The sequence below is a fragment of the Anas acuta genome, chromosome 12, assembly GCF_963932015.1.
Source record: "Anas acuta chromosome 12, bAnaAcu1.1, whole genome shotgun sequence".
Classification (NCBI taxonomy): Eukaryota; Metazoa; Chordata; class Aves; order Anseriformes; family Anatidae; genus Anas; species Anas acuta.
The window spans coordinates 10,618,011-10,645,901 of record NC_088990.1 but is presented as its reverse complement, the minus strand read 5'-3'; the positions used below and the strand labels follow the sequence as shown (position 1 = coordinate 10,645,901).

Genomic DNA, 27,891 nt, shown 5'->3' with positions numbered 1-27,891 from the left:
TGTTTTTCATGACAAACTTCATACATCCCTCAAAATATCAGAAATGCTGAGCATACAGATTTGCTTACCTGAAAATTCTTGTTTCTCTGTTGCTTATATATGCATGTAGACAGATAAAAACTCAGACTGATTCAAGATCTTTGAATGCCAACCCATTCAAGAAAGGAAAACTAACCCAAATCCAGACCAGGGAAATGCACAAGATTCAGCTAAAACAATTTCTAGACTAAGTAGTTCTAGACAAAACAGTATTCTTTTCATCTGAAGAGCCTTTAAACCGTGTGAATATGATTTAGACTGTTGTTATGTAGAATTCTGACCATTACAGAACTAGTTGAGAATGAAAACAAACTCAAATATACACTTAATAGGATATATTTTTAAATCATTTCTTCATTAAGGTCTTTAATGCATGTATACATGAAAAATTTATATTAAAAAATTAAAAAGGAAAAATCTTGTTTGTTTAGAATAACTCTGATGTGCACAAATATTGACCAAAGCTAACAAAAAAAAAAAATACAGCTCTGCCTTTTTTATTAAATAGTGTTGCAATTACTTAGAGCTGGCAAAGAAAAGCAATCCTCTGATTTTTAGAGTTTCTCACAAAAAGGACAACATTTTATTATATACATAGTTCTGATGTGCAAGTATGCAATCAATATGTACACTTACATTCCTAACTGTTTACATCGTTCTAGAGTATTCACAGTAGAATCAAGCTTAAGGTTAGAAATGTGAAAAGGCCATAATAGTGAAAGAAAAAGATAAAAATAAAGATATGCCTTGGGATTTTAAGACATTTTAAACTACTTGTTAATAGATTTCAGATGACTAAGCTAGAATTCAATTTTGGAGCAGACTAAAAATATAGTTGTTTGTTAAATAAATGGTAACGCAAGTATGCTTTTAAATGGTTTCACAGATGGCAGTATTACCACAAGCATTATTAATCAGTCTGATTTAAGCAAGAGTACTGACCAGAAAGAGCTTGCTTGCAGAGAAGCTGCTGCAACCATCCCCGTAACTTTAAGTGACTACATTTGTCATAGTTTTGCATATTTATGCGCCTTCCAATACCTACTTTGCTCTTATAAAAAGAAAACCAGTTTTCTTAACCCATGCTACTTTATGTGGCCATGTCCACTGCTCGCTGTTCATAAGAACTGTAAAAGAGAATATATGCAGCTGAGGATTTCACAGATGATGATGAGATCTCAGACACTTCATGGTCATCAAACTTAAACCAGCGCTGTTTTGAGGCATTTTTGCAGTAGGCGGTATAGTGCCCTCCATCCAACCCACCATAATGATTCTGTGAACAGAAGAAAAGAATTAATGACCTTGAAAGTTGCCACTTCTTACCTGGTTAAGGAAAATAACCTAGAATGTGAGATTTTTAACTAAACACTGATCATTCTTTTTAGAACACAGATCATCTGCAAACAGGTAGGCAGCCTGGAAACCCAGATGAATTACACAGACTGCCACAAGTCTTAGAATAAAAATTAGCTAGCTTTGAAACGTGACATGGTTACTTACTGATACTGAAAATAGATTGTATCTCTTCAAGTTATTCTTTGGACCAATAACATACTGTGAAAGGTCAAGAGTTTCCAATGGGAAATCTACAGAGGTCTGAAGTTTTTGCTTCCATCTTCCATCATAGGAAAATCTAGAGATGAAAAAGCATTGTTTTAAGTTACGAGTCATTTGTATGCTATTTAAGAATATTAAGCCATGTTTGGTTTCTCTGTTTTTAACCCATACGTGGTCTCAACTAAAGACTGAACTGTTTCAAAAACGGCATGTGGCTCCGACTCTGTTAATGCTTGCACACATGCTTCTTAGCAAGAATGAAGAGAGGCTGCTTGTAGAAGTGCTTCGTAAACTACAGCCTAGTAAAGCAGACATCAGGTGAAAATGAAATTTTTGCAATATTACAACTGGAATTACATCTGGAACTTTCTCTAATTAAAAATTGTTAGTTACTGCACTAGAACAATCAATCTGCATGAATGCCTGGTCACCCTAATTAGTTTTCATAGATCATTATTTCACTTACCGTTTCAAGTGCACTAGAAGAACAGGTGGTAATTTCCAAATTTCTATTTTTTTCAAAGAATCCCTTCGAGTTTTGCAATGGCTACAGTAAAATCTATTATTGTCAGTGAGCTTTTCTTCTTTGGAGAACAATCTAAGGCATTCCTTAAAGCAAAACATAAATACGGATTGTGAACAGCAGATGTTTAGGGTAGTGTACCAAAAATGTTTATTTCTTATTTGCTTGTTAACTTGCAACAGTAATCTACATGCCATGTTTCACAAATATAGGGAAAACCGAGTTGCATCCAAGTGTAGAAGTAAATTGTAAATTTTACTGCATATATTAGTTATCTGCAAGTATTTCAAACTGTACTGACAACATTTTTTAAAAACACAACATTTATACTGTGGCATACAGAAACAAATACTAGACATGTCTTTTCTGTCACTGTGGCTTCAATATTCCATCCTGCTTGTATTTTAAAACTGTTAAGAAGGGATCTAATTTTTTAAATTCTAGAAGAATTAGAAAAAATAGCAGGCTTGGGTCTGTTCATGTTTCAAGTTAGCGTAAGCTGGAACACTGATGAACTCCTTCAACAAGAGGCTGAACAAAGAAACCCAGAATGGCTGAGGTTGGAAGGGACTGCTGGAGGGCATCAGGTCCAAACCCCCACCAGTTGTCCAGGACAGTGTCCTGGAACCACAGCCACTCTGGACAGCCTGTTTCAGCAGAAGTAGCATCATAAGTCACAAAGACAAATGTTTTTACTGTTTCAAAAATTGTTTTTCTCTAGTGCCACCTTACCTGCAGTGTACATTTACTAGTGGATGCAAGTGGTAGTGACAAATACATGAAAGCCTCAAAGGTCCGGGACTTCTTGTGGCATGTGAGACACTGCACTGTAGATTTGAACTGGCCTTGAAAGAGTGCCACGATGATGGATTCATTGAGCTGTTTGTGTTTCTGCCAGGCTAGTTCTGCTGCTCTGAGGTCATCAAGATGATCATTATTTTCTTCCTTGTATCTTTTCCTGTTGTCAGCCTGTATAACAGAAGTTTGAATACCTTAGCTGTATATTTACATATGTATAAATAGGAATTTTAATCTATAGGCAACTATACTACTGAATATTGGCAAGTATATTTGAACATGCCAGCATAGCCATCCGTTTCCTAGCTGTTTAGTTGTCTTCCACCATTCCCTTCAGTACCTTATAAAGGCTGATTTTGTAACAGTAGAATTCTGAATACTTGGATTTCCTTCTATACAAAGTTTCAGTAACACAAGCAGCACTACACGTCCACCGTAAACTAGTTTAGATTATAAACAACTTCTGCTTCGGGACTGATTTCTTGCAAAAGTCATGTGCTATACCAATAATAGTTCTGGAACTTGTCTAAAGTACCTACCCTGCCCATGAAGACTCACACTAGTTTAATACGTCCCCCACCACCCACAAGTTGTCCACAGTGATGAAAAGTACAAGGCAATGACAGCATTTTCCCAAAAGTTATTACTACTTGAACAACTCTCCACATTCTGACAGAGAAGATATACATACAGTAACTGAGATTTGAGGTTTAAAAGCAGTAAGGTAAAGTAAAGAGTACTTAAGAAAACCTGCTTCACCACAGGGTTTCTTTCATGCTATCACAATCTTGAGGTGGAAAAATGTGTAAGGTTATGGCACAAAACTCACTTCTCCTAGCAAGCTTCTCTTACTCTTAGCAGACTCTTGAGGAACAAATAAAAAAGTCTGCAGACACCAATCGTTCAGCAGTCTCCAGGCTGAAAACATTTAGCAGACATCCTCCAGATACGAGGCACATGTTTCAGTCCTTGCTGGAGCCTGAATTCCTACAGGTGAATAGGCTGAGGTACCAGTACGTGAGTATCATTAAAAAAAATCATTAAAGGCTGTCTCCACCTCAGCCCAGATAACCGAAAGTAAATTTCTACTTTCTCTTTGCCTATTTTTGTCTTTATTCCCTAAACCACAGAATCTTTGGGCACAGACTCTCCAACTACATGGCCTGAAGCAGCTACAAAAGCTAGACTCTGCAAGGGATGTTTGAAGATACACAGGAGGTGCTGAATTATATAGACCTCAGGATCTTCTACGTAACAAGAATATAAGAAAAGCAAGCCATTTTGATAATTCTAGGGCTTCCCAAACAAAGGGATATCACAGAAATGTGACTTTGTCTCCACACAGCTGTGGGGAGCTGAATTCAGCACAAATGCTTACTCAACCCTACCCAGAAGCTGTTTTAAATAAAAGTTTGTCCATTTGCCTTGGCACAAAGCTTTGTTACTTAAATCTTCTTAAGAACTATGAGATATGAGAAAAATTATTTCTCTTGATCGTTTAACAGATGTGTATTTTGTAACATGTATTGCTTACTTTATTTAAGTCTTCGTGCAAGCCATCCATTAGAAAGAGAAGCAATTCTTGGGAGTCTTGCTGGCTGTATCCTGCAAATTGGTCATTAATCTTCCCAATTGTAATTTTGAAGTCTTTTGGACTGATATATTTATACTGTCCTGTCCATAAAGCTTTCATTATTACTCCAAACTCTTCAGCCACTTCACCTTTATGCCCCAAGAAATTTGACCTATACAATTAAACAGACAAAATATGTTTTTATATATACACAAATATATGCTACATAGATATAAGTGTATTTTATATATATAGTGAGCTATTCAATTAAGATTTATTATTAATTCAAGACTTTCTCCCAATTCTGAAGTAATTTCTTGAGACCAAGCAAAAATGGTTGCGAGTTTGAGTTAAAACTTTTGTATACTTTGGCATTATAATTTGGTTCCACAATCAAAATTGGTCTGATGGAAGGTACAGTTATTTCCAGCGTGTTTTGCAAACTGCTACTTAAATATTGTTTGTTTTTAAGAGATTGTAGTACACTTATTTATGAACGTGCTAAAGCACAATTCAAGATTGTCTGGTAATGCTTATTTCGTCCCATATCTAAACTCTGGAAAATCTCAAAAGATTTAGAAGTTAATATTTCTCTTATTTAAAAGAATTAAACAACAAAAAATCTTTAGCTCTATTAAGAGACTTTTTTAATTAACAAAGGTAAAGTCAGATTTTTTTACTTTCACTTGAAATTAAAGGATAAAAATAAGATATTGTTACCTGTTAATATCATCTTGATACAAGTTTCTGTTAAAATACTCAGCCAGGTGAGGTGCATTGCACAGACACTGTAATATGGAATTCATATAGCAAGTGTTCCCTAGATTACGAAGTCCTGTAAGAGCTGGTCCCGATCCCCCAAACACAGGATTAAGATTCCTAATTTGTGATGCAGAGAGTCTTGAAATTTCTGCTTTAGTGTAATAGATTGGTCTGTAAGGAAGAAATTATTTTATTTCTTTTTAAGCAGTCTCAGCCTTGACAAGTCTGTGCACATAACCTAAGAAAATCACCTTCCCCCCCAGAAAATGAAATATCCTGGCACAAGAGGCTACCAAATACAAATAATTTAATGTATTCAAGATCAGTGGAATAGTGAAAAATCTATATATACTGGCCTATAATCAGACTGATTTATAGGCTAAATCAGTATTTATTTTTTTAATTTACAGATGAAGAATTAGTTGTTTATTTACCTCAGTTTAAAAATTGAAAACTGTATTTCAGAAGCTACAAGACAATTAGCGTCTTCTATGTTAACACAAATAATACCAACACTTAAAAAGCAACTGTTGTCCAATTACACTGACCTCTGAAATTTCCATTAATATTTAATAATCACATTAATTCTCGAAAACATAACTGCCAATACATTAGATGTAGAGTAACGAAATTTAGGTCTATCAAAAAAAAATCCTCTTGCATCCTTTGAAAATACTTATAAAATAATGAATTTCAGTTGGATAAGGACAAATGAAGTCCTATATGCTATCATATTTCGTAAGTTGTGATATAACTTATCGAACATACTTATTTTCACGATTAACTGCAGGAGTTACAGGAATTCTTTTCTTCTCTTCCTCCTGAATGGCTTGGGTTATATCTGGGGAAGAGTAGGAGCGCTTCAGTTTGGAGTGTTCCCGTTCTCGTTCAATAGTCACCTGCGGCTTGGGTTTATGTGTTGGTGGGGTAGCTGGAGGAGTGGATGAAGGAGCCATTTCTGGTGGGTACATATGAACAGTGTTTGTTGGCGAGTGATAGTAACGAAAGGTTCCAGTGATTGGATCCAGAAACTTAGGGAGGAAAAAAGAAGTGTTTTAGAGTCAGGTAAAAATCATCATTAGCCTTAACTACTCTAGCAATACATGAGTTTCTCAAGCAATGAGTTGTTAACAGTAGTTATTGACCTCAATATGTAATGGATTAAGTTTAGTGGAAGGTACCACCTTCACCAAAATGCATATAAAGCAGCTGGTTAGCCCCAGAAGCAGATGAGCTCCCCTAGTTTCATTACAAATAATATTAAAATTCAGGAAGTACCTGTGTGTGAAAGTTGGGAGAGACAAAAATAAAACGAGATCTGACTTAGCAATATGACAGAACTGAAATGCACTGTGAAACTGCACAAGAAACTCGATAATAACATCAGAAATAGAAAATAATATCAAAAACACGAGATTACCTTTACCCAACCCAGAGGCAGTCCTGGTATTATCCTTCCCATTTCTTCACTTCGTGCTCTCATCAATGGCTCCCGCTGAGACTAATAAATACAGTGGAAATGTGAGGTATGTATGGTTACTTATGAAGAGCAGCAAGCTGTCTGTGACTTCCCTATGCAGTTACATGTTTTAATGCAAAACAGTTCAATAAGAAATCCTTGATTATAGCTGGAAATGGAACTTACTGGAGGACGCAAAAATGGTAACATAGTAATACTATTTTGTATTACTCTAAACAAAATTTATTTGTCAACATGCTCCGGGGAAAAAAAAAAAAAAAAAAGGACAATTCAGTCTCACTAGTCTGACTATTCCATTCTTTCCCTAAAGAAGCCACTTTATTAAAAATAAATGCCTCTGTTAGACACATAGGGATGATCTTTTTTCCCTTCCAAAATAGTATGCAATGGAATACACGAGATGATGACCAAGAATGGAAGACTTGTTAATGCATTAGGAGTGAAAAAGTTCTAGTGAAACTTTCAAGTATTTATTTGCAGATGAATGGGACAAATGGAAAAAGCACACAAACAGCTATAAAAATGGCACAGTCTTTTCTTAGGATTATGACTTTAAAAAATAAAGTTAGGTGGAATTTAACATGAGATAATCATAAAGCATCTGTGCTTGATTGATTTTTAGCTACATACAACACATTGTATTTACTTTAAGTCTTTCAGTATCTTGATCAGAATCCTCTCTAAGGGGTCCTGGCTTTTGAGCTCCACTGTCTGGTTGTCCTTTAACCCCAGTTTGCTGTAAAAGATTTTGAGAGAAGGCTTTGAATTTTCATCTGCAACGTTAGTAAAGGTAGCTGATAAAGAATAGTAGGGAAGGAGTTTTGTTTTTTTTTGTCGTTGAATGCAAGTGCCTTGAAGTCACTACTGCAGCTATTTACACATTTTTCAGCTATGCAGCAATTTGTTGGAATAGCCTTTGTAACTGAATGTTGTGTTATACAGGATGGACTTAATAGTTTCAAGATCTCAGAAATCAGAAATAAAGTCTCAAAATAATAGATTAGAGTATTGCTTTGCTTCTTACACTAGTCAACAAAACCCTGTTATATCAGTGTTTATGCAGCTGGGGACGTGCTACGGAGTTTATTATGATGCTGTGATTCCGTCTGTAGTGTTTGTTACAACAGTACAGCATATATTTTGGGCTGGTATGAGAGATAGAGGCATGGCAGCATTTTATAGTTGAAACTGAAGATGGCAGACCATGAACCATCCAGCTCTGCCTTCACGCCAATGGTGACTTTTATTATCTTATGGGAACTACATGTTCCCTACCTGCAAACAAGAATCAAGCCAGTCTAAGCTGCCCTATAACACCACACATATCTTGGTTTTAACTTTCTCCCCTACATCTATGTAAAAACAGCAGGTCTAAACAAGATTCCAGTGAAGTACATATTTAGAAATTAGACTGATACCATCTCACTTCAGGAGGCACCCAAATGATCCTGAATACCCCACGCTCCCGTTTTCACTAACCTTGCCTGGAACAGACACAGAAGTCTGAGATGCATCACCCAGCACACGTCTCTGCATATCTGGTGTTCGAGCTCCCTTTTCTCTTTCTTCCACAGATACTTTGTCAATCTCCATCCTTTTTGCACCGATGTTTTCTGGTTCATTTTTATTTTGCTTTTTTGCTTCTATTGTCTCTTTGCGCACTCTTTCCTTTTCCTCCTGTTCTCTTTTTATTTGGTCATCTCTCTCCTTCTGTTCTCTTTCCTCTTTGGATTGCTGCAGCTTTTCTTTGTGTTCCTTTTCTCTCTGTTCTTCCTTTGCTTTCTGCTCTTGTTCTTCTTTTTCTCGCTTGAGTCTTTCTTTTTGTTCTTCTTGTTGTCTCTCCCGCAATTCTTTTTCTCTTTTGTTTTTCTCTAACAGGGCAGCAGTTTCTGCATGTATTTGACTTTTTTCTTCTTCTGTCAGGGTGCTCTTTACATCACGTACAGGTTTTGTGGACCGATCTGGAACTATTTGTCCATTCTCAATAGGCTGGCTGTCACTGAGTGTGCTTTCAGATTTTGGTCTGTTATCATCAGGAATTTTTATTGTAGGCTTTTTAGTGCGATCAACCTGTAACAGAAAGCACAGAATAACTCACTAAAGCTACTAGCACTCTGCTAGCTAAACTTCTTCTAAGAAAGATTTATAAAAGCATGAAGATCATATAAAATTGATTTCTATCAGATAGCCAACTTTCCATTTCAGTAAATCTGGTAATTCAAATTGGTCATTAACTAAATATTCATTTAACTTCCAGATGTGAGATAACAATCAACAACCCTTACAGAACCATAAGGACAGCATTAAACACACGTTACTACAACTTGGGTCTTTATTTTCAAGCTTTCAAAGGTGAACATGTTAAAGTAATCAGGCAGCCAAATTTGGGCTTGGCTCTCAATCACATGCTCTGTCATCTGATTAAGGCAGATCTGCTTGATGGGAAGAGGTATTTAAGAATGATTTCTGCTCAGACCTAGGAGAGCAGGTTGGTTTTGATGCTGAAATAGAAGTTCTATAAAAACAAAGGGAAGAAAATAAGTACGGTCTTTTTCATAGCTTAGGGTCCATTAGATGAAAATCTGTATTAAAGGAAGTATCTAAAAAAGGTAAGGAAAAAAGAGCTGTACATTTTTAGCCTTATCTTCCAAAGGAAACAAGTCATTTTAGTGCACGGACTCTACAAAGGTGTTCTAGAATTTTTTTTCCTCTGAAGAAGAAACAAGACCCCATACTTTCACTACTGGACCACAAGTGAAAAGCCTCCAAAGTGTATTTTTTTATTTGAAGGAAGATACGGTGGCTGGAAAGCAGAGCTTTGGAAGAGCAAAGGTAAGTCATAACTTATTGCCCTCACTATTTCATCATATGTATGTACTGATTAGAAAAGGTTGCTAATAGACTTTCTGAATTAATAAGCAATTGCTGACTTTCAACTTCTCTGGCATTTCCATCAAAATCCTCAATGAAAACTCAGCAATTATGTCAAGTGTATTCAGTTTCATAAAGTTCTGTGGATTATTTACCATGGCTTCACAGACCACCAATAGTCTCTGTACCAATGTAGTTGTGTACAGGGCTTAAACAAATACTGAGAACATACCTCTGTGGAAGTCTGCATGTGGTGGGTCTCTAGTACGTTAACCCTATGCTAAATCTGAAACAAAGAAAACACAACTTACCTCAGGGATACTTCTTGTACTAGATACGGGATTGACTACAAATGAACTGTCAGGTTTTGGAACAGCAGCACCCTCTACACTTGGTCTGTTAAGTGATTTTAGTCTCTCTTCCAAATTAGCTTCTGTTTCTTCATTTTCAATCCCTTCTGTTGGAGAAGGCTTTATAGTGGCAACAGGTGGAACAGGAGCTGGTTCTTCCAAAGATGGATATGTAAAATCCACTGGGGGGTAGGAGAGGAAAAAAACATGGGAAAGCTCTTACGACAAAACCAAAATGACCCTCAAGTTCCACCAGACCCTAAAATTTAGCTGTGTTCTGAGCTACATCTCCATCTCTCTCACATGTACTTGAATGAAGTTACGTCCAGTAATTAGAAACACTAGGGAGAAAGAGAGTCTCCATTATACTTACAGGAAACAGTTACTGCTTCAATCTTGCTATGCTGAGGTGGAGTTACTTTAGCATTTGTTGTGTACTGGGGAAAACAAAGGAGCCAGTTTTCATAACCTCCTTCTAGAACTAAAGGTTCATTCTTCAGTAGAGTTTTGCTTTCCCACTAGAAAAAAAGGAAAAAAAAAAAAGTTAAGTGACTTAAAACATAGTGAGGAAATGTTTCAGTCTTAACCTTGTTGAAATTTCTGTGTCTGGTCATTATACTAAGAGGTTATTTTTGAGATTTTAAAATAAGAATTAAACAGGCTGTAAAAACACTTCAGGGAACAGGGTTTGGAGAATGCCAAACACATGAGGAGGTTCCGACCTGTAACTACAGCAGGGTCTGAATATTTCCAGTACAGAAAGAACCACTTATTACTTGTTCAGGTAACAATCCTCCATGCAGAAAGATACTTTATTTGGTTTCTTATCAGGTAAATTTACTGAGCAATTATAAAATCATAGAACGGGTAGGGTTGGAAGGGACCTAAAGACCATCTAGTTCCAATTCCCCTGCTTCAGGCCACTAGATCAGGTTGCCCACGGCCTCGTCCAACCTGGTCTCAAACACATCCAGGGATGGGGCATCCACAACTCCTCTGGGAAACCTATTCCAGTGCCTCACCACCCTCTGAGTGAAGAATTTCCTCCTAAACTCTGATCTAAATCTCCCCTCTTTTAGTTTAAAACCATTCTCCCTCGTCCTATCATTATCTGCCCAAGAAAAAAGTTCTCTCTGTCTTTTGTAAGTCCCCTTATAGTACTGAAAAGTTGCAATGACATCACCCCTGAGCCTTCAGGCTGAGCATCCCCAGACCTCTCAGCCTGTCTTTATAGGAGAGGTGCTCCAGCCCTCTGATCATCTTTGTAACTAGGGGTGTTGGCTTTGGAAAGTATAACAACATTAACTAGAACATGAACAGAAGTTCAGGGAATATTCTGTAACGCAATAAATGGAGAGAACTGCCTGAACTAGTCTCTGAACCCCAGTATTGAATAGTACACGTGCAGTCTCTCACAAGAGCCACCTTTATAAAGAGTAGGGACAACATAGCTATAGCCAGAATTCTGACTTTTAAATGTTACGCAACTCAATATTGAGTCTATTAGCTCCTTCCAAAGATGAGGCTCAAACTTAAATTCATGTTTTTCCAGAACTGATATTTAATAAAGTACAAAAATGAACACTTTTCAAGTTATTTCTGGTGTCTCTTTTACCTTGATTCTTCCATTCTAGAAAGTGTTGGCTTGATAGGACTGCAGAGAAGTTAGCTTTTTTCAACCTGCCTATGCAGGTGGCTGGCCAGTTCCCATAAATGTGGACTTAGTTGTCTCATGCTTTCACGTATTAGCAATGACTCTGGCAAACAGTACTAAGTACTTTCTCAAACAACTCTGTCAGCCAAGAACTTTTTATGACAAACAAGTTTATGAGCTAGCTGTTGAGGACGGCAGTTGAATCATTCTACTATTTACTTATTTAATGAGTTACTTTCCACTACTACAGCACAAGCAGGGGAAAGTGAAGCTTCAGACTATATTTCTGCTATCAAAATAAGCAGTCTTTGAAAACTAAACCGAAGTGTTTATCCAGCATATCATTGTCTTCCACATACTTTGTAATTATACATACTTTAAGACCACCTTACTTATTGAGATGAAATAATATAAAATGTGGAACTTGCCAACCTTAAAAAGCGCATCTTTCAGGCTCTGAAGGGTTGTTCCTAGCTTTACGTCTTCTGCAGAACTAAACCAGTCCAAGAGTATAACATAATCAAAGTGTCCTCTCCTCTTCCATTGATCTCTAGAATCTTCTGGGAGTCTAGCTTCAATCCAGCTAGCAGTAACTCTGAAATGTATTAACATGCACTTAAATGTACAAGTAACACTTAGCCCAACAATATATGGTCCAACCTATACATGCTTACGTGCTTGGATAAAATACACAAGCTCTGACTTGAAGGCAGTACATACAAAAACAGAGCTATCCAGATGCATTTCACCAATTTGTATGTACTGGAGACTCTAAAACCAAATGTACAAGTTGTAAAAGCATATGACCCTTCTAATGCATTCTTTTTTTTAGTCACTTTATAGAGGGAATGCCAGTAAGACAGTACTTCAAAGAAATCAAACATTTCACTACCATTTAACATTATTCCATACCCAGCACTGATAGCTTCTTCTGGGACGCTGATAGATCTTGGAATACAGGATTCCTGATAATCCTTTGAGCTTCGAGCATCCATTATAATCAATTCAATGCTTTTGTCCGTCATCATTGCAAACAGTTTCTCAGCTGTGACTGCTCCTTGAAATAAAAAAGCTATTAGATGCTAAAAGCTACATTATAAATGGAGATAACTATGATCGTGTCTGACTGGAGTAATCAAGACTACAAACAGATGACAGAACAGAAAAGTGTACAGAATACATTCATACATATATATATATATATATATCCTTCCCACAAAGTCATGGAGCTGAGACACTGTGGAACAGATTGGCTCTTTTGCTCCCGCTACTATAATGATTAGCAGCTGATCTGCTAAATTAGACAATACTGGATACTTCAGTGATAAATTAGTTGATTTTTCATGGTCTCATTTAACTTAAGCTATATAGGCAAGCACTTGTGAACTACATGCTGCAGATGTTCTCTAGAGTTCTCAGCTGAAGAGGAACATTTTCATGTTTATTACAAGAACAAAAAACAAGGCTGGAGTGGCAAGGGGAAATTTCTTATTTAATTGAGAAAGTCGACACATTTCAGCCTTGTCTAGACATTTTTCTTAACAGTTGAGAAGACATTTTTCTTTCTATTTGACCACTCTGGGGTTAGTCCAGCTTTAGTAACTAAAGTTTTGAAAAACTTAGAACAGCTTTCTAAGTTCAAGGGACATGATGAAGGCTTAAATACAGAGCTTTACTACTAAGTTGCTATTGTTGAAAGAACGCATACCAAAGTTTCATTGAAATACTTTGACTGTGAAGTAACTGTTTAAAGAACTGCAGCTGTCAAAATGATAGGTGCATAAGCATATGGAGACTTTTTTCACACCTGCGTGAACATTGCATCTCTTACCACTCAGACTTTCAGACTGATCCCTTCTTTCCAGTGAATGCTTGCTCTCACCATTAATCTGTGTTGCAGGAAGGGGAAAAAGAAAAAGCTAGTTAATTTAGGAAGACACCAAGGTTGCTGCTCTACCTAGACAGAAAGCAGTTAAAAAGGCAATACAACCTGCAGCATCATCTGCTGGGTGAAATTCATGAAGCACTTGTGGAAAAAATTTCTTTTTCCCCACATTATTGCTAATTAGTCAGCTCTCTCCTAAAAAGGAGTCATGTAACAAATTCATTATCATGATTCTTATCCGATAGTTCCAGCAATGGTGAAAAGCACAGTTGTAATATAGAGGTTGACTTTACAAAACGCTAGTGTATCTTAAGCAAGAATTGGAGGTTGGTAGGGTTTTACCTTTTCCAAAGAAGACTCAAAAGGTTATGGGGAATATAAAGTAATTTCAAAAACAAAACAAGCCAACAAAAAAAGATTGTGAACTGGAAACAGCTACTAATAAATACCACATGCAGGATTAAAACTATACCTTTAGACTGAATTGAGAATTCAGAAACATCTTTAATTACCTTTTGGCTTTTTCCTTTGGAATCTGCTGTACTTTCTGATGAGCTTTTGGCTGAACTCTTTCCATCATCTTTTGGTTCTTGCTTTTTCTGCAGCTCCTGTCTGTCCCTCTCTTCGAGCCTCTTCCGAACTTCAGCTTCTTCATATCTATGGAAAACATATTTCCCCACAACCAATATTATATAATCAGCTAGCCTTGGATAATTAGCACCAGAACTATCAAGTCAAGGGAAGGGTGGGGGTGGCCACGAAACAGGAAGTATTTAAAGAAAATCCTCCCCAACATCCCCTCACTGCATCAAAGCCCACTTTCCTCCTTGATACAATTTATTTCATTCTTAAATCCTGCTTTGGCTCTTATTTCATAGCCACTGCTCTTAAGGGTTTATTATTTTTTTTCTCTTTAAACCTGAGGTCATGCTTAGCTATGGTGTCACCAAAGATAATAGGTTCTTCATTTCACAGAAACAAGAGTAAGTACTGGTCTTACAGTCTTACTTAAGTCTTGCAGATAAACTTCAACTTACTATAACAATCACCCAGGGCATTTTATTTGGTTTTGCAACAGTCTTAATAATAGTTAAAAATGAGTTAGCTCAGTTCTCTTAAGTGCCTTTTTCTGAGAAGTTGGGTCACAACTACCAATACAGTAGCAGTCACCTTTGGGATGTAAGCTGACTTTATAACACTGTTACATCCTCACCACTGCCCCTGCTGCTTATTTCACAGTGCAACTACAGTGAAGTCAATGCAAGAATCCTGTGTACTCAAAACTTTTTGTGCATGTAAGTCTTGCATACAGATGTCCCTTTCATAACGACTCAGCCTTTAGAGTTAACCTTCCAGCCCTCTGCCATTTTAAGGACAATCATGATATTGTAAACCAGTAGCCTCCAAACTACAGCTCTTAGATCACCAGCTGCAGGGTTGTACAGTCACATTGCTGCCACATTGCACTCTAGTTAATAGAACTGAGAAGATAACAGTTATTAGTGATCCACAAAGCAAAAAATTATGTAAAAAAAAAAGTTATATAAAAAAAATGTTTTGAATTAACAATATTGATGACTGAGCCAAGTAGTGAGGCTTGGACACTGAATTGAATTAGTAATTGTCACTTTAATTATATGTTGACTAATCAGGTCTAAAATGACAACTACTATGCAGTTTTATTTCATACTAAGAGCCCTGTGTTAATGAACTATATCATGGCATTGGATTCTGCCTCAAACTCCACTCCACCAATAGGAAGCAGGCAGCGAGTGTAATTCTATTTCTTAAATAGGCTTCTTGACTTGGCAAAGACATCATAAATTAGAACAGAGCATTCTGTTCTTATTTGGAGTTAATGGTACAAAAATATATTTAAGATTTTCATTGAATTTGGTCAATATGGAATATTTACCCAGCAATTTCCCATTTACCTACTGGTATGCCTTTGAAGCACATACTAGCTCATTCATGTAAGTATTCCTAAGCCTATACAAATGACATTTCAGCAGCTCCACTTTTGGTTAATTATTAACAGTTAAACTATTTGCTGGCCTATTGCCTAGAAGAGGAGTTGTACAATAACAATTTCTATAAAACCACTTCTGTAGTTACACAGGAGTCATGTTTCATTTAATCTCCCTTTAAATACACATACATTTTGTGCAGAGTAGTTGAAAGTTACTTTGTCAAATTTCAAAACTCAGTTCATTACATGATAAACCATAAGTTACTAAACAATAAGTCTCTAAATAACTTTAGTTTTCTATAGCTCTATCAAAGTTTAGCCTTAAAGTGAATTTGTAGCTCTTCTGAATTGTAAGACAATTAAAAACAGGGAAGATTTAAAGACTGTTTAATGTATAGTATCATCAAGCATCCTTAGTATGTCTCTTTTCATATATATGTAGCTATTTTCTTCTCTGTTCACCTAAACTGACTTTTTAGATTAAGCACTACAAAAGGCATAGAAGAAGCTTTTAGAGTAATTCTGGTGGGGCCTGGGGAAGGGAAATGTGCATAACAGAGGAGACAGAGTTGAAAGGGTGGGAAGGGAGAGACAGGCAGTTGCTGAGAATGTGAAAAGCAAAAAAGGCTGCTAGAAGCAAGACAAACTGCACTAACTACCATGTAAAGACAGAGCCTATCTTACAACATACTGACACGATTTCATGGCTTATGGCACAAAGACTTGTAACTCAGCAACTGTAAATGAGCTAACGAAAGCCCCTTAGCATCAGCTCAGTTCCATACTAGCAAAACTGCATTTCCATAAACGTGTCTGCAAGTGGTAGAAGTGAAGAAAAGGTGTAGCAGCTAGCTAAAGAATAAAAAAACGCCTTTAGAAACGTGTTTTGTTAGTGTAAACCAAGTCCCAATTAGGAGGGCTCGTTAACATGGAAATATTAGTAATGTGCATTAGTACGTTTGGCCTCAGGTGACCTTATGATGAAAAGCGTGGGGAGGAAATGGCTCCTGATCACTTCTGGAGTACATATAGCTTATATTATCTGGTGGTTTCTTCCTATCAGTCATTGAACAAACCAAATCATAGTCTCGAAGAACTGAGAAAATGAACAGTGGCAAGCTACTGGAATAAATGATGACAAAAATAAGCTACAAAAGCAGGCTCTTGTGGGTACATATTTTAAGTTCAAGAATTTCAGCTATCTAAATGGTACTGCAAGCACAATCCTTTACTGCTATACAGCATGAACACCTGCAACTGCACGCATACTGGCTTCATGTATAACTAACCATATTATATGTTCATTGTATTCACATACCTGAGTTTAAGGCTGTCTGAGAGTCTTTCAGCTTCTTCAACAGCTTTTTTTAAATTTGTAGGTCCAAGAATTGAATGGAAATAATCCTAAAATTACAAGCATCAGCCCACATATTAATGGTACAGCTTAATAATGCTGATTTCTATGCATATAAAGAACAGCTACCCTACAGAAAATTGGTATTATAGTGGTAATAATGCCAAAAAAAAAAGAGACCGTTTTGAGTTGTTTTCCCCTCAAACATGAATTTGTAAGTAAAATTGTTCTATGGCCTTAACAAATAGGCAAGGCAACTCTGTTTGTTACCACATGGTTCTAGTTGCAAGACTGAAGCTAAAAGCACATTTGTCCATTTTCAGTAAAGTAGGCTTGAATTGAATAAAAGGAACACTCTCCCTCAATCCCCAAGCTCCTTAGCACTGCACCAAAAGAAGTCAGAAGCGGAAAGACGACAGGATTACCCTTCCATGTTCACATGTCTGTCTATTTATATATCTTAAGTATAATTAATAAAAGCAAACTGTTAGAGCAATTAACAAGAAACTTGTCAAAAATAGGAAGTAAAAATGTCAGCACAAGTGAGACAGTTTACTTCATATAAGTGAAATTCTTTGAATGTGCCGTAGTGCAAATTTCTGTGCTTCTCATGCTTCTACGAAAAAGCAAAATGGTCAGAAAGCTTTTTATACCTGCTGCTGCTTAAAATCAGGTCTCTTTTTAATAAAATTATAAACAGTCACATATTTCATATATAGGATATAAGCTTTTTCTTCATCTCGGTCCAATCTGCTTTCTTCTGCTGCTTTGAAAATCTTAAGGGCACTCTGCACATAACTGAAATCAAGAAAAGAAGAGTAAATTCCACAGTTGTTGATTTGTCCCCAAACATCTTTTAATTAAAAGATGCCATTTTAAATGTTTGCAGCCCCTGCCCGTATATTAAGCATTTGATTTTTATCATCTTAATATAAGGCTTTTACTAACATGAATTGCAATTATGCTCCTCTGAATGAAGTTTCTCCTTGCTATTTTGTTTTTCTGATCTTATTTAAAATCTTCCATATCTAAATAGCATGCTGAGACATAGAAAAAAGTACTTTTCTGGAAATATTTTTGAGGAAAAACTAATAGTAAAACGAAATGACTGATAGTCTAGAAGTGCTAGAGGCAAAATATTTTCTATTCATGCATCTGCAGAGCTTTTAATTTTTAAGAACTTATATTTATGCAGCCTTTTCTCAAAGTACTCAAGCTGTCATGGGCACCATGCTCAAGAAGTTACTTTCTGCAGGCAGTAAGCATATCTGATGTGATAGCTTGTCATACATAAGGCTATCAAAGATTTGATATTTAACTAATAACTGAGAAAACTTAGATCTAAAACATAATCATCTGAGCTGGAATCTGCTCAGAAGAGTAACACTAACACTTCTAATACTAGGAGTTTCTCTAGAGGGAAACTCATTAATGTTTAGTACATAACGAAACAATTTAACTTATGCAGGTATCAAAATTCTATTTACTATATGCTACTAAGACTTGTATTTTGAATAGTTGATCCCAAATCAATGAAAATATACACCTCTTTGTACTGGTCTTTTCAGGTTTTATTTCTGTCTTCTTGTTGAGATCTTTCAGTGAAGTACAGAGATAGAGCTCCTTAGGTACAGACGCCACAGCAGGCATGTTAATGTTGTTACTTATGTCCCTTCTAGGATGGTACAGCTTCTCAGAAGTCTCTATCAATATTGTTCTGAAAACAAAACAAAAACACATCAGGTAGGAAGAGCCCAAGTACAGTCCATCAATGGCTTTTGAAACAGTTACTATCTTTACCAGTATGGTGTTATGACCTAACCTGTCTCATGTTACATGAATCAACACTAATATAAAGCAATTTGGAACTGACACAGTTAAAGATTACCTTTAGAATTGTTCATTATACTTTAAATTAAGTGCATGTAATCAGTCAGAGCTCTAGTACCTGATCTGTTCCGCTACAGTCTGGTGAAGCGTTACTTAGTGCTACAGCATCAGCACCTGTCCTTGGTGTTAAGCTATGTCACAACCATTAAAAACAGGATTACTTACATAATAGGCAGCTATTTAAAAGGAAAAAAAAAATAAATCACTCTGGGCAATTATTTGTAGCATAGAGCATACATAGGAAAATTATTCCAGGAGTCAAAAACAAACAAACAAAAACTTCTTTGCCAAAAGAGGAATAATGCTTAAACGGCAACTATTTAAGTGTTAATCATCTGTAAGAGTCTTCTTTTATCAGTTGTATGTATTATTGATGCAAGCAGATTAGGAAGATTAATTTATACAGTTAATTATTCAGTCAAAGGGATAGTTATTTGAAACAACTCCGGGTAATTTGTCAAGAATGTGAGCATTATGTTTCAAATACCAGAATAATAAGGAAAACAAGGAGAAAAGAAATGTTGACTTAATGATGATCAAATGAATCTATCCAGAAAATACTTACTCAACTTTATAGTTGAACAAATATTACAAAAAAATCAACTGACCTATTTGCACTGTGAAATCAGTGCTGGATAATTATTTTACAACTAGCTTAGCACCAGCCTCTGCAAATAGATGCTATGCCCGTGGAAAGGTGGCTTGTTATATCTTGGTAAGACACAAGCTGAGGAAAGGAACATTGAAGCAGACTATTAAAAAAGGCCATGAAGAGAATGTTAAAGGAACTGTTAAAAGCTGCTTGGAAATGTCTTCGAAGTGCTGCAGGTCCTAAGCTCCCAGGTACAGTTGTCTTTCTGCTGCCACTTGGAAGCATTCCCCACGAAGCTGTTACATGGTTAAGTAGAGTTTGGCCAGAAAGGACTGTTACATCATCTCATCTGACATTCTGCATGCAGCAGTCCATTAAGTCTCATACAGATAGTCTAACTAAAACCTTTGCATATATTATACAGTGAGCTATTTTAGCCCTTGGGGATGGCAGGGGAAGAGCTCTGCTCAACCAGTGAGACGTTCAGGTCCTAGCAAACCCAAATAAATTCAGGGCAACTAATTAGAAGAAAGATGCTCAAATAATCCTAACGAATACATTTCCTAGGTGCCAGAAGGAAGCAAAAATCCACATAGCCTTTGACATGATGAAGGCAGGGCTCTTCCCTCACACCCCAAGGTAAGGATCAGCACAACAGTGTGACCAAAACCACCGTCAGCCAGTAACCTCAGAGTGAAGTTTTGCACAACTGAACTGATCTGTAGCTGACTGTTACTGAACGAGGAGGTTCTGATTTCCCTCCGTCTTTCTCATACTGGCCTGGAACTTATCTGGTCTCTTCTTGAGCCAGTGCAGCTTGCTGAAGAGGCAGAAAAGCTCTGCAGCTTGTGCAAGGACAGCAGTCAGCATGCACAGCCAGGAATGAGCAGCTGAGATGGGAATGGGATGCCTTCCTGCGGCTCAGTGCTGGTACCAGCCAGCTAACTTACTGCCTTAACACAGATGCTATGCTTGCTAATTTTCTAATTACATAGCATCTGTGCAAACTTGGTAAGCTTGAAAAAACATAAATCCTTCCTATGAGATTGCATTCCAGATAATTCTAGAAAGTATATCATAAATTCCTCAAATACTAATTTTAGTACATAAAATTAAGAATTTATCCCATACCTCAGGCATCTTAAGAACATTTTCCCCTCCCTATAAAGTGCCTTATCACAGAATCACAGAATTTCTAGGTTGGAAGAGACCTCAAGATCATCAAGTCCAACCTCTGACCTAACACTAACAAGTCCTCCACTAAACCATATCACTAAGAAATGTTCAACTTTCAGGAGATATTTAGTTGGTGAAAACAAGGCAGAAAACTAATTAAAGCTTTCCATTCAGTAGAAACAAAACAAAACAGACACACATCCCTCCACAAAGTAAAGGACCTTCCCAATTTAAAAGCTTTTTTGTCTTAGACATACTTTTTTTTTTTTTTTTTAAGTAGTCTTACAGAATTACAGGAAAAGGCCTCAATCTTACGAAGACTTTAACATTGCTTGTCTAATCATACCTTCAGAACACGTCTTTAACTGGATCTTTATTTCTCCTTAGAACTGTAAATAGACTTTTTCTTTGAAGCTTTAAGTCCTTTCTAAATTTATCTTCAATGTTTGCTCTGTTATGTAATCAGTATTTTCTTAATCTTAAGTGGCAGCATTTGGTTGAGTTCAGACAGAATATTGTAACTAAATATGTATTATGAAAAAGATGCAAATATAACATTACTGCGTCTGTGTATGAGGAAAAAATAAGATGATGTGGAAGAGCAGCCATGTAAGGAAAGGCAGAAGATGCTAGTAAACTTTCATGTGCTGCTGACACACCTTGATAAAGGCAGTTCTGGGACCTCATCTCTAAAAACGGGGAACTATTGGATAAAAGACAAATCTCAGATCTGGCTAAGAACGGAAATGGACTTTCCATGTTTTTCTGCTACAGTTTGTAAGAGTCATAATTAAATGATTTTAAATTGCCAAACACAACACTAAACTTACTTTTATTTTCTGATCTGAAGAAATTTCTATGCCCTTTCCAAAACATGAGCTGCTAACCAAGGTAGCTGATGAATGAGGCATTACTGTTTGACCTCCCAGAGCACTGCAATCCATACAACATGCTGCAGTAAAATGAGCAAGGATAGATTAGAAATAACATTTTCTGGAAAAAAAAAAAAAAAATCAAATTCTCAATAGCCTACTTAATGGAATTACATGTAGCATATATCAAAAGTTAATATAAGGTTTCAATTGTGGTCCCTAATGACCAAACCTAAATGAACACAGCTCTGTGTCACCAAAACAGAGGCAGCCAGAGTTAGTGGCTAACAAAGGCTTTCCTACTCACAATAACGCTGTTCCAAATGAAAGTTTGTGCTAGTCAGTCTAAAAAACCAAGCAGCAATAAGAAAACATCAACCAACCGTTTCTAGGAACATCTGTGTCTCTTACTGTTTTAGAACTGGGAAAAATAATGAACAGAGCTAGTGGAAGAGCCCTCTTGATTACATTCAACTTAAAAATGGTAACGTATGTTAAAACTCAGAATGTGACGTACAGTAACAACTTCCAAGTCTCTCCCTGTCAGCTAGTAAAAGGGGAAGAAGGAAACAAGCTCTTAGCAGTTTTTTGAAGCAGAAATAACATGCAAGTTTCCTGCATTTTGGGTACGGTATTTCTAAAATACTGAGTGATAAAAACTTTAGTTTGAGGTGAAGTGCTGGGTATTCAACCCATTCTCGGGCAGACTCTGCTTCCTTTGGTGGCATGCTAGAAAGGCTTGGCTTGCTGAGCAGTTACTAGATGAAGTATTGCTACCCGCGTAGAGAGAAGCTGATCTATGACCAGACACTTGTAAGTTATACAATACACGAATTAAAATACAGATATACAGACAATGGGTACCATACTTCTTTGTTAGTCTTCTTCTCTTCCACAAACAAAAAGCAAGGAAGGGACAAGAACATCTGAAAACAGTAATGGACGTCAGCTTATCCAAGAGCAGCACAACTTCCCTCTCATGCCCCCAAGTTCTCCTACCTACTCTCCTCCTAAAAAGCAGTAAATTGTTGTGTCACTGCATGTTCTGAGCCAGTCTATGTGCACGGATTGTTTGCTGCCCTGTGGCATGCATCCACACCACTTTCACCAAGTCTCCTAGTGCTGGTTTGGAATCCCCCCTCCTCCTCCTCCTCCCCTCCTATCTCATCTCCAGACATTTCTTAAAGAACTGCAGCTTGCTGCCTTTTTACTGCTGGTAGCCTTACAGAAACAGAGGCAAGAGAACCAGTTCATGAAACAAACTGTATTTGAGACAAGAAATGCTTGAGAAGGAATGGCCAGAGAATGCAATTATCTTCCTAAATCCAAACAAATTGCTCAGTTTTTGTACACGGGCATGTTTCCTCTCTTTTATTGCATTTATTCCTCCTTGAGTATAGGATTCCATAGCAACCTAGCCCTAACTGCTTTTACTTCTTAGACTTTCCAAAAAAATCTCCAACTATTCTGCTTTATCAATTCCTTTTACCCCCTATGGTTCTCATTTTTTTAGCATACTATCATCATCAAATTATTATTTTGAAGTGAAATGCTGCTGTTCTTCACTAAAAACTCATTTCCATTTACAAACAAATTTATCTTGGCCTGATAGTTTGCATTTGCTGTCTCAGTTGAATAAGGTTCTTACTTTTTTTTTCCTCCTTTGAGAGGGCGTTGGGAAGAATTTATGATTTCACAACCATAATCTGCTCTGATATACATAAATAACCAGATGATTCTGAACCTAACTTTTTGCAGATACTGAATTCCTAACTGACCTGGCCTCTGTACTTCCTCCAGCAAAAGAAGTTGCACAAATAAAGACATTCGGGAGGAGTTAGCATACAGCAGTGCAACACATGGAGATAGACCAGCTGCTGCAAGTCTGTTCTAGGTCTCTATTTGTTTCCACCAGAAGAGCTGCAATGAACTGCACTTTCTTATCAGGACTGCATCAATTTTACCAAAATACACTCTTGCTGGTCCAGTCTGCACTGAGTAGATTATGCTCGTTTTTGCCCAGTATTTCCTTTCCCTCCAGACTTAAAATCACCACAATGGCAATGCTGAGGTATCGGTGAACCCTTCAGATTATGTGTGCCTTCCTCACATCTGTAAGGAGGAGAGAATGTCTCCTTCCCCAACAAGAGAACGAAACTGGATCATGAAACCATGAAAAAAGCAAGAGATTGCAGAAGCTACGATACCTTATTAGTCAACTCTGTGAGGAAGAGTAAACAACCTATGTTCCTTAAAACTGAAGATCAGACACAAATTCACCCTGCCAGGTGAAACATTGTCTCAGCATTCATCACTATACTCAGAAAAGCTGAAAACAAGGACAACATCCCAAAAACACATGGGAAATCATGTTCAGGTATCTATGGACATTTAAAATACTTAAAAGGAATAGTTTTACACTGACAGGGAAGCATACCTGTTGGTAACAGGTTTTTCTACATCTAATTGCCGTGCCTGTTTCGCTGAGGATGTGAGTAAGCTCTAAGTGGAATGACAACAGCAAGAACGACGCACAGAAGCAGTTATATTGCAAGCAGCATACCCTAACATGGGCTGAAAAAAGTTAGCGTGCTAAGTGCAGCGCATCATCAATTCAGGTGCGTAATAAAGTATTATTCACCTATTTATTTTTCTCTCTGAGATTTGAGCAAATGAGCAATGGGTTTCTCACGAGCATCATTTATCAGTGAGTTTTACCGCTTGCACTTTGTACGCAAGAATTGCTTTTGTTAAGATTGTCAGTATTAATCTGGAAACGTGGTATTTTCACGAGGCTGAAACACCCAACTCAGTACATTTAGCTGTGAGGCCTCCAGCTCTGTCAGGCTCTGTTAATACCACAGGCCTCGGTGCTGCAACCTGCTGTGCACAAGCAGCCCGTGCCCATCAGGGCCTGGCCAGGCAGGCCGCTGTGCTTCCCCCGGGCACGCTGAGCTCTGTCATTTTCTGGGTATCAGGGGGCCAGGCACCCAGGGTGCACCCAGGGTCTGCCCGGCCACGTACCACACTCAGACCCCGCGCAGGAGCCTCTCCTTTCACCTCAATCCCTCCTGACAGCTCCCTCACCCGGCAGTGTAGCTGACGGTGATGGCGTTCGGGGGCAAGACGCTATAAAGTTAACTTAAAACCTAAGTTTTGGGGTTTTTTTACGCAGTTAGCTCGGCCGCCATTCGGCCTAAGCAAAAAGCCAACCAGCTTCACCTCTTAATTAGGCAATTAACGCCCTCCAAGCGCACGGGCACGGCCGGGGGGGCGCAAGGCAGAGCCCCCGGCCCGGCGGTGCCGCCCCCCGGCCATTTTCCTGCGGCCGTCCCCGGGCTCCGGCCGGGCTTCCCTCAGCCCCATCCCCGCCTCGCCCGGCCCGGCCCGGCCGCCCAAGGTCACGGCGGCGGGGCGGAGAGCTGCCGGTACCCTCCGGGCCGAGCCCGGGCCCCTTGACCGCAGCGCGGCCCCGCTCCCCCCCCTCCGCAGCCCCTCGGGGGCCGCCTCCCAGCCGGGTTCCGAGCGGTGGGGCCGGGCAGCGGGGCCGGGCCCGGGGCTTCCCGTCCAAGGGCGCCCGCCCCCCTCCCACCGTGTCCGGGGCAGGGCGTGAGGCGAGCCCGGGGCAGGCCTCGCTCCGCCGCCGGTCCCCACTCACCGCCGCGGGGTCTCGCTGCCTCAGCCCGCCGGCCCGGGGCAGGCCCATGTCCGAGCGGGGCTGCCGCGGAGACCTCGCTACGCTGCCATAGCTGCTGGGGCGGAACTCGGCGGCCCTGCCCGGCTCAGCTCCCTCCCCGCCGGGCCTCTCCGCTCCCCCGCGGGGGCGGGGACTCCCGGCGCTCCTATCGGGGCCGCGGGGCCGGGCCCGGTGCGGGGGAAGCTGCGGGAGAGCCGGGCCCGGCTGCGGGGGGCTCCGCGCCCGCCTGGCCTCGCTTCGTCTTGCCCAGGGCAAGGCAACAAGCTTGGGGGGAGCTCTCAGATCTTGGGGAGCATCCGGCGTCTGTGGGGGGTGTAAAACCGGCCCTCCTGCTGCTGTGTGGGGAGGCCTTGCCTTACAAAAAATAACTTTATTTATTTATTTATTTTCCCCCTCCCAAAGAAAACTGCATCGACTGGGGATGTTGTAAGTTCAGCTCGCATTTTTTTTTTCTGTTGTCGGTAGTGTTTGTGCAGCTTGTGGTGTTGCTTAAAGCGTACCTCAGGGGTGGCAGGCACATGCGGACGTGCTGGTACAGTCACGCTGGGGTTTAAAACGCAGGGAGAGGGTGGTGCTGAGCTGTTTCCGTGCAGTCGTGTGACTGGGACATTGCACAAACAGATGCTCTGTCCTGCCACAGTCCCTTGCCCCTGATTCAAGGTGGGGGAATGCAGTGATACTTTGATCTACAGCACCATTTTGCCAGTGGAATTGTGAACCGGAACTGTTTTGCTTGGCCATTTTTTAGTTCACCTTGTAGACTGGAGAAACTGGTCCTTAACCAGCATTTTGCACCATGAAGTTTCGTGCCTCAGTATGCCTTTTAATACCGGGTGCTTGAAGCGTACTTAGGTTCAGGTCAGTTGACTTCCGCAGAGACTGACAATGTAATTGTGTGAAGTGTGTGTCTATGTTACCTACAACAACCAGGCTTGTAAGTACTGTAAACGTGATTTTAAACATCCACGATAACTCATTAGGCTCTGATACTATGGCGACATCTGTGCACCCGCTCAGCACTGCTGCCACGCCCAGAGCAGCGCTACCCACCCAGGCTGTTTCTCTCCTTCAGCAGTGGGGGTGGTTAGAGCGGCTGGAGGTGAGCTGTACTCTTCCCTGCAACATGCTTGAGTAGAACAGGGCCAGGCGAGGGTTGAGTTTGTCTTGGAGATTCTGTACTTCTAGAGATGGCAAAGGAAGAAAGTCCTAACACCATTTCATGCTGCAGGATCCTCTGTAGAATGAAGCCTGCAAAAGACAGATCCTCTTCTTCAGGAAAATCAGGTGGCTGTGACACAGGGAGGTCATGAGGGTGCAAAGAATGGGAAGGACGCCTGTTGAGTGTCACACCAGCTGTTGTGCAAAATGGACTCCCACTCTGTTTTGTCCAAAGGGACCTTTTACTGCTTCTCTTACACAGAGAAATAGTTAGAAAATCCTTTGGTCTTACTTGTACCATACATACAAGCTGTATATAACCAACCATATATAGAATGGGGAGGGCCTGCCTGTACAATTAGTTTTACCATATTCAAAAACTTGTTAAAACATGCTAATGTGTCGATTGGGTTATAACATGCTGTGGTGTTGCCTTAAGTTAAAACACTTTTTCCTATTGTCATATGTTACCGTACGGAAGTATTGAATAAATGAAAAAAAAAAAAGAATTTAAACAGTAGAAATCTGTGTTTTTTAATGTATTAAGAGTATTTACTTACACGCTAATGATTACTATCTTGTACAGCTGGGTAAAACAAAGTGGAAGAAACGACATACTTTACAGATGTGAATTGTGTTTTGACTTGCTTATATGAGACATCTTTCTCTTAAGTGCAGCTTTGGTGAATTCTGTCTAATGAAAAATTAGAAGTATTCTACAGAATGAAGTTGTGATCATGCTACTGAAAACTCATACACAGTGCAAATGGAACCCTGACTAAAAGAAGACTGGATTCGTCATCTCTGTAAAAGATTGTCAGTAGTACATTTTTTGTAGTACTGCTGCTAATACCACTGAGAATTCCCACTCCTTGGTGCAGGCCTGTAAGGACATTGCGCAGAAAAAGTTACAATCTACTGCTACTATGTAAATGACAACCAATGATATGGCAAGATAAATACTTCCCGAGACACGAAATACTTATCAGCACTGGAAAAGAAATGTGATGAAAGCTGGATTTCAGGTTTCTACGCCCATGACAAACGCGACAGCCCGCCAAAGTGTCTCGGCTCGTTCTCTAGTGCCCCCTTTTGGCTGCCAGTCCTAGGAAAATAACTAAACTGGCCCGGATGACATTGTCAACAGGTCCTTGAGTGAGGTGACAACATTTAGAGAAGGATTAACTGAGTTTCCAGAAAGCACGGGTAGAATTCATGCCTCTAGCCTAACTCAAAAAGTGCTGCAAAAAGCAGGCAGAGCCTGGCCGACTGTGACAGTGCAAGCACTGCCAATGTGCTGGCCAGGTGGGTGGCTGCCTCCTCATACAGGAAAGGGGTTTTCTCTCTTGTACCAAGCAGATCTGCTTTGGTAGCGCCTTGAGGATCCAGGGCTGGGGTATCTATGAGGCGATGTTTGCTCTTCAGAAGCTGATTTGCGCTTTCTCCAAAGCTGTGTTAGATAACTCAAGAGCAGAAAATAATGGGTTTGTAAAGACAGATACAAATATGCATCTGAGGAAGAGTATCTAAAAGGTATAGTTAGCTCCAAAAATAACAAGGAGAGTTTTATGACTAACATCCTTTGACTGAAGGATGTAGATTATGGGACCTCCACTTTACCATGGTCCCTCATTTTTACACTGTAACAGCTTTGGTAAGAACCTGTGCGTGACCACTTTCCAACAGGG

At 39.1% G+C, this 27,891-nt stretch overlaps 1 protein-coding gene across 4 annotated transcripts; it reads right to left on the bottom strand.

The window, feature by feature from the left end:
* Nucleotides 1–359: 359 nt before the first annotated feature.
* Nucleotides 360–25,176, bottom strand: USP8 (ubiquitin specific peptidase 8). Of its 4 annotated transcripts, XM_068695936.1 has the most exons (21): nucleotides 25,007–25,176; nucleotides 21,307–21,428; nucleotides 18,365–18,535; nucleotides 17,472–17,616; nucleotides 16,783–16,868; nucleotides 14,008–14,152; nucleotides 13,442–13,499; nucleotides 12,523–12,667; nucleotides 12,043–12,205; nucleotides 10,330–10,474; nucleotides 9,918–10,138; nucleotides 8,215–8,805; nucleotides 7,382–7,471; nucleotides 6,676–6,756; nucleotides 6,024–6,286; nucleotides 5,214–5,426; nucleotides 4,455–4,665; nucleotides 2,855–3,091; nucleotides 2,066–2,208; nucleotides 1,543–1,675; nucleotides 360–1,315 (listed from the first exon to the last, which is right to left on the bottom strand). In XM_068695936.1, exons 3-21 carry the CDS (start codon nucleotides 18,466–18,468, stop codon nucleotides 1,130–1,132), a joined length of 3,360 nt encoding a protein of 1,119 aa, XP_068552037.1. In that variant the 5' UTR covers nucleotides 18,469–18,535; nucleotides 21,307–21,428; nucleotides 25,007–25,176; the 3' UTR covers nucleotides 360–1,129. The 4 variants fall into 4 exon arrangements, with proteins under 4 accessions (XP_068552037.1, XP_068552038.1, XP_068552036.1 ...); XM_068695937.1 differs by lacking the exon at nucleotides 21,307–21,428 and having other exon boundaries at nucleotides 12,523–12,664; XM_068695935.1 differs by lacking the exon at nucleotides 21,307–21,428 and having other exon boundaries at nucleotides 25,007–25,175.
* Nucleotides 25,177–27,891: the final 2,715 nt, after the last annotated feature.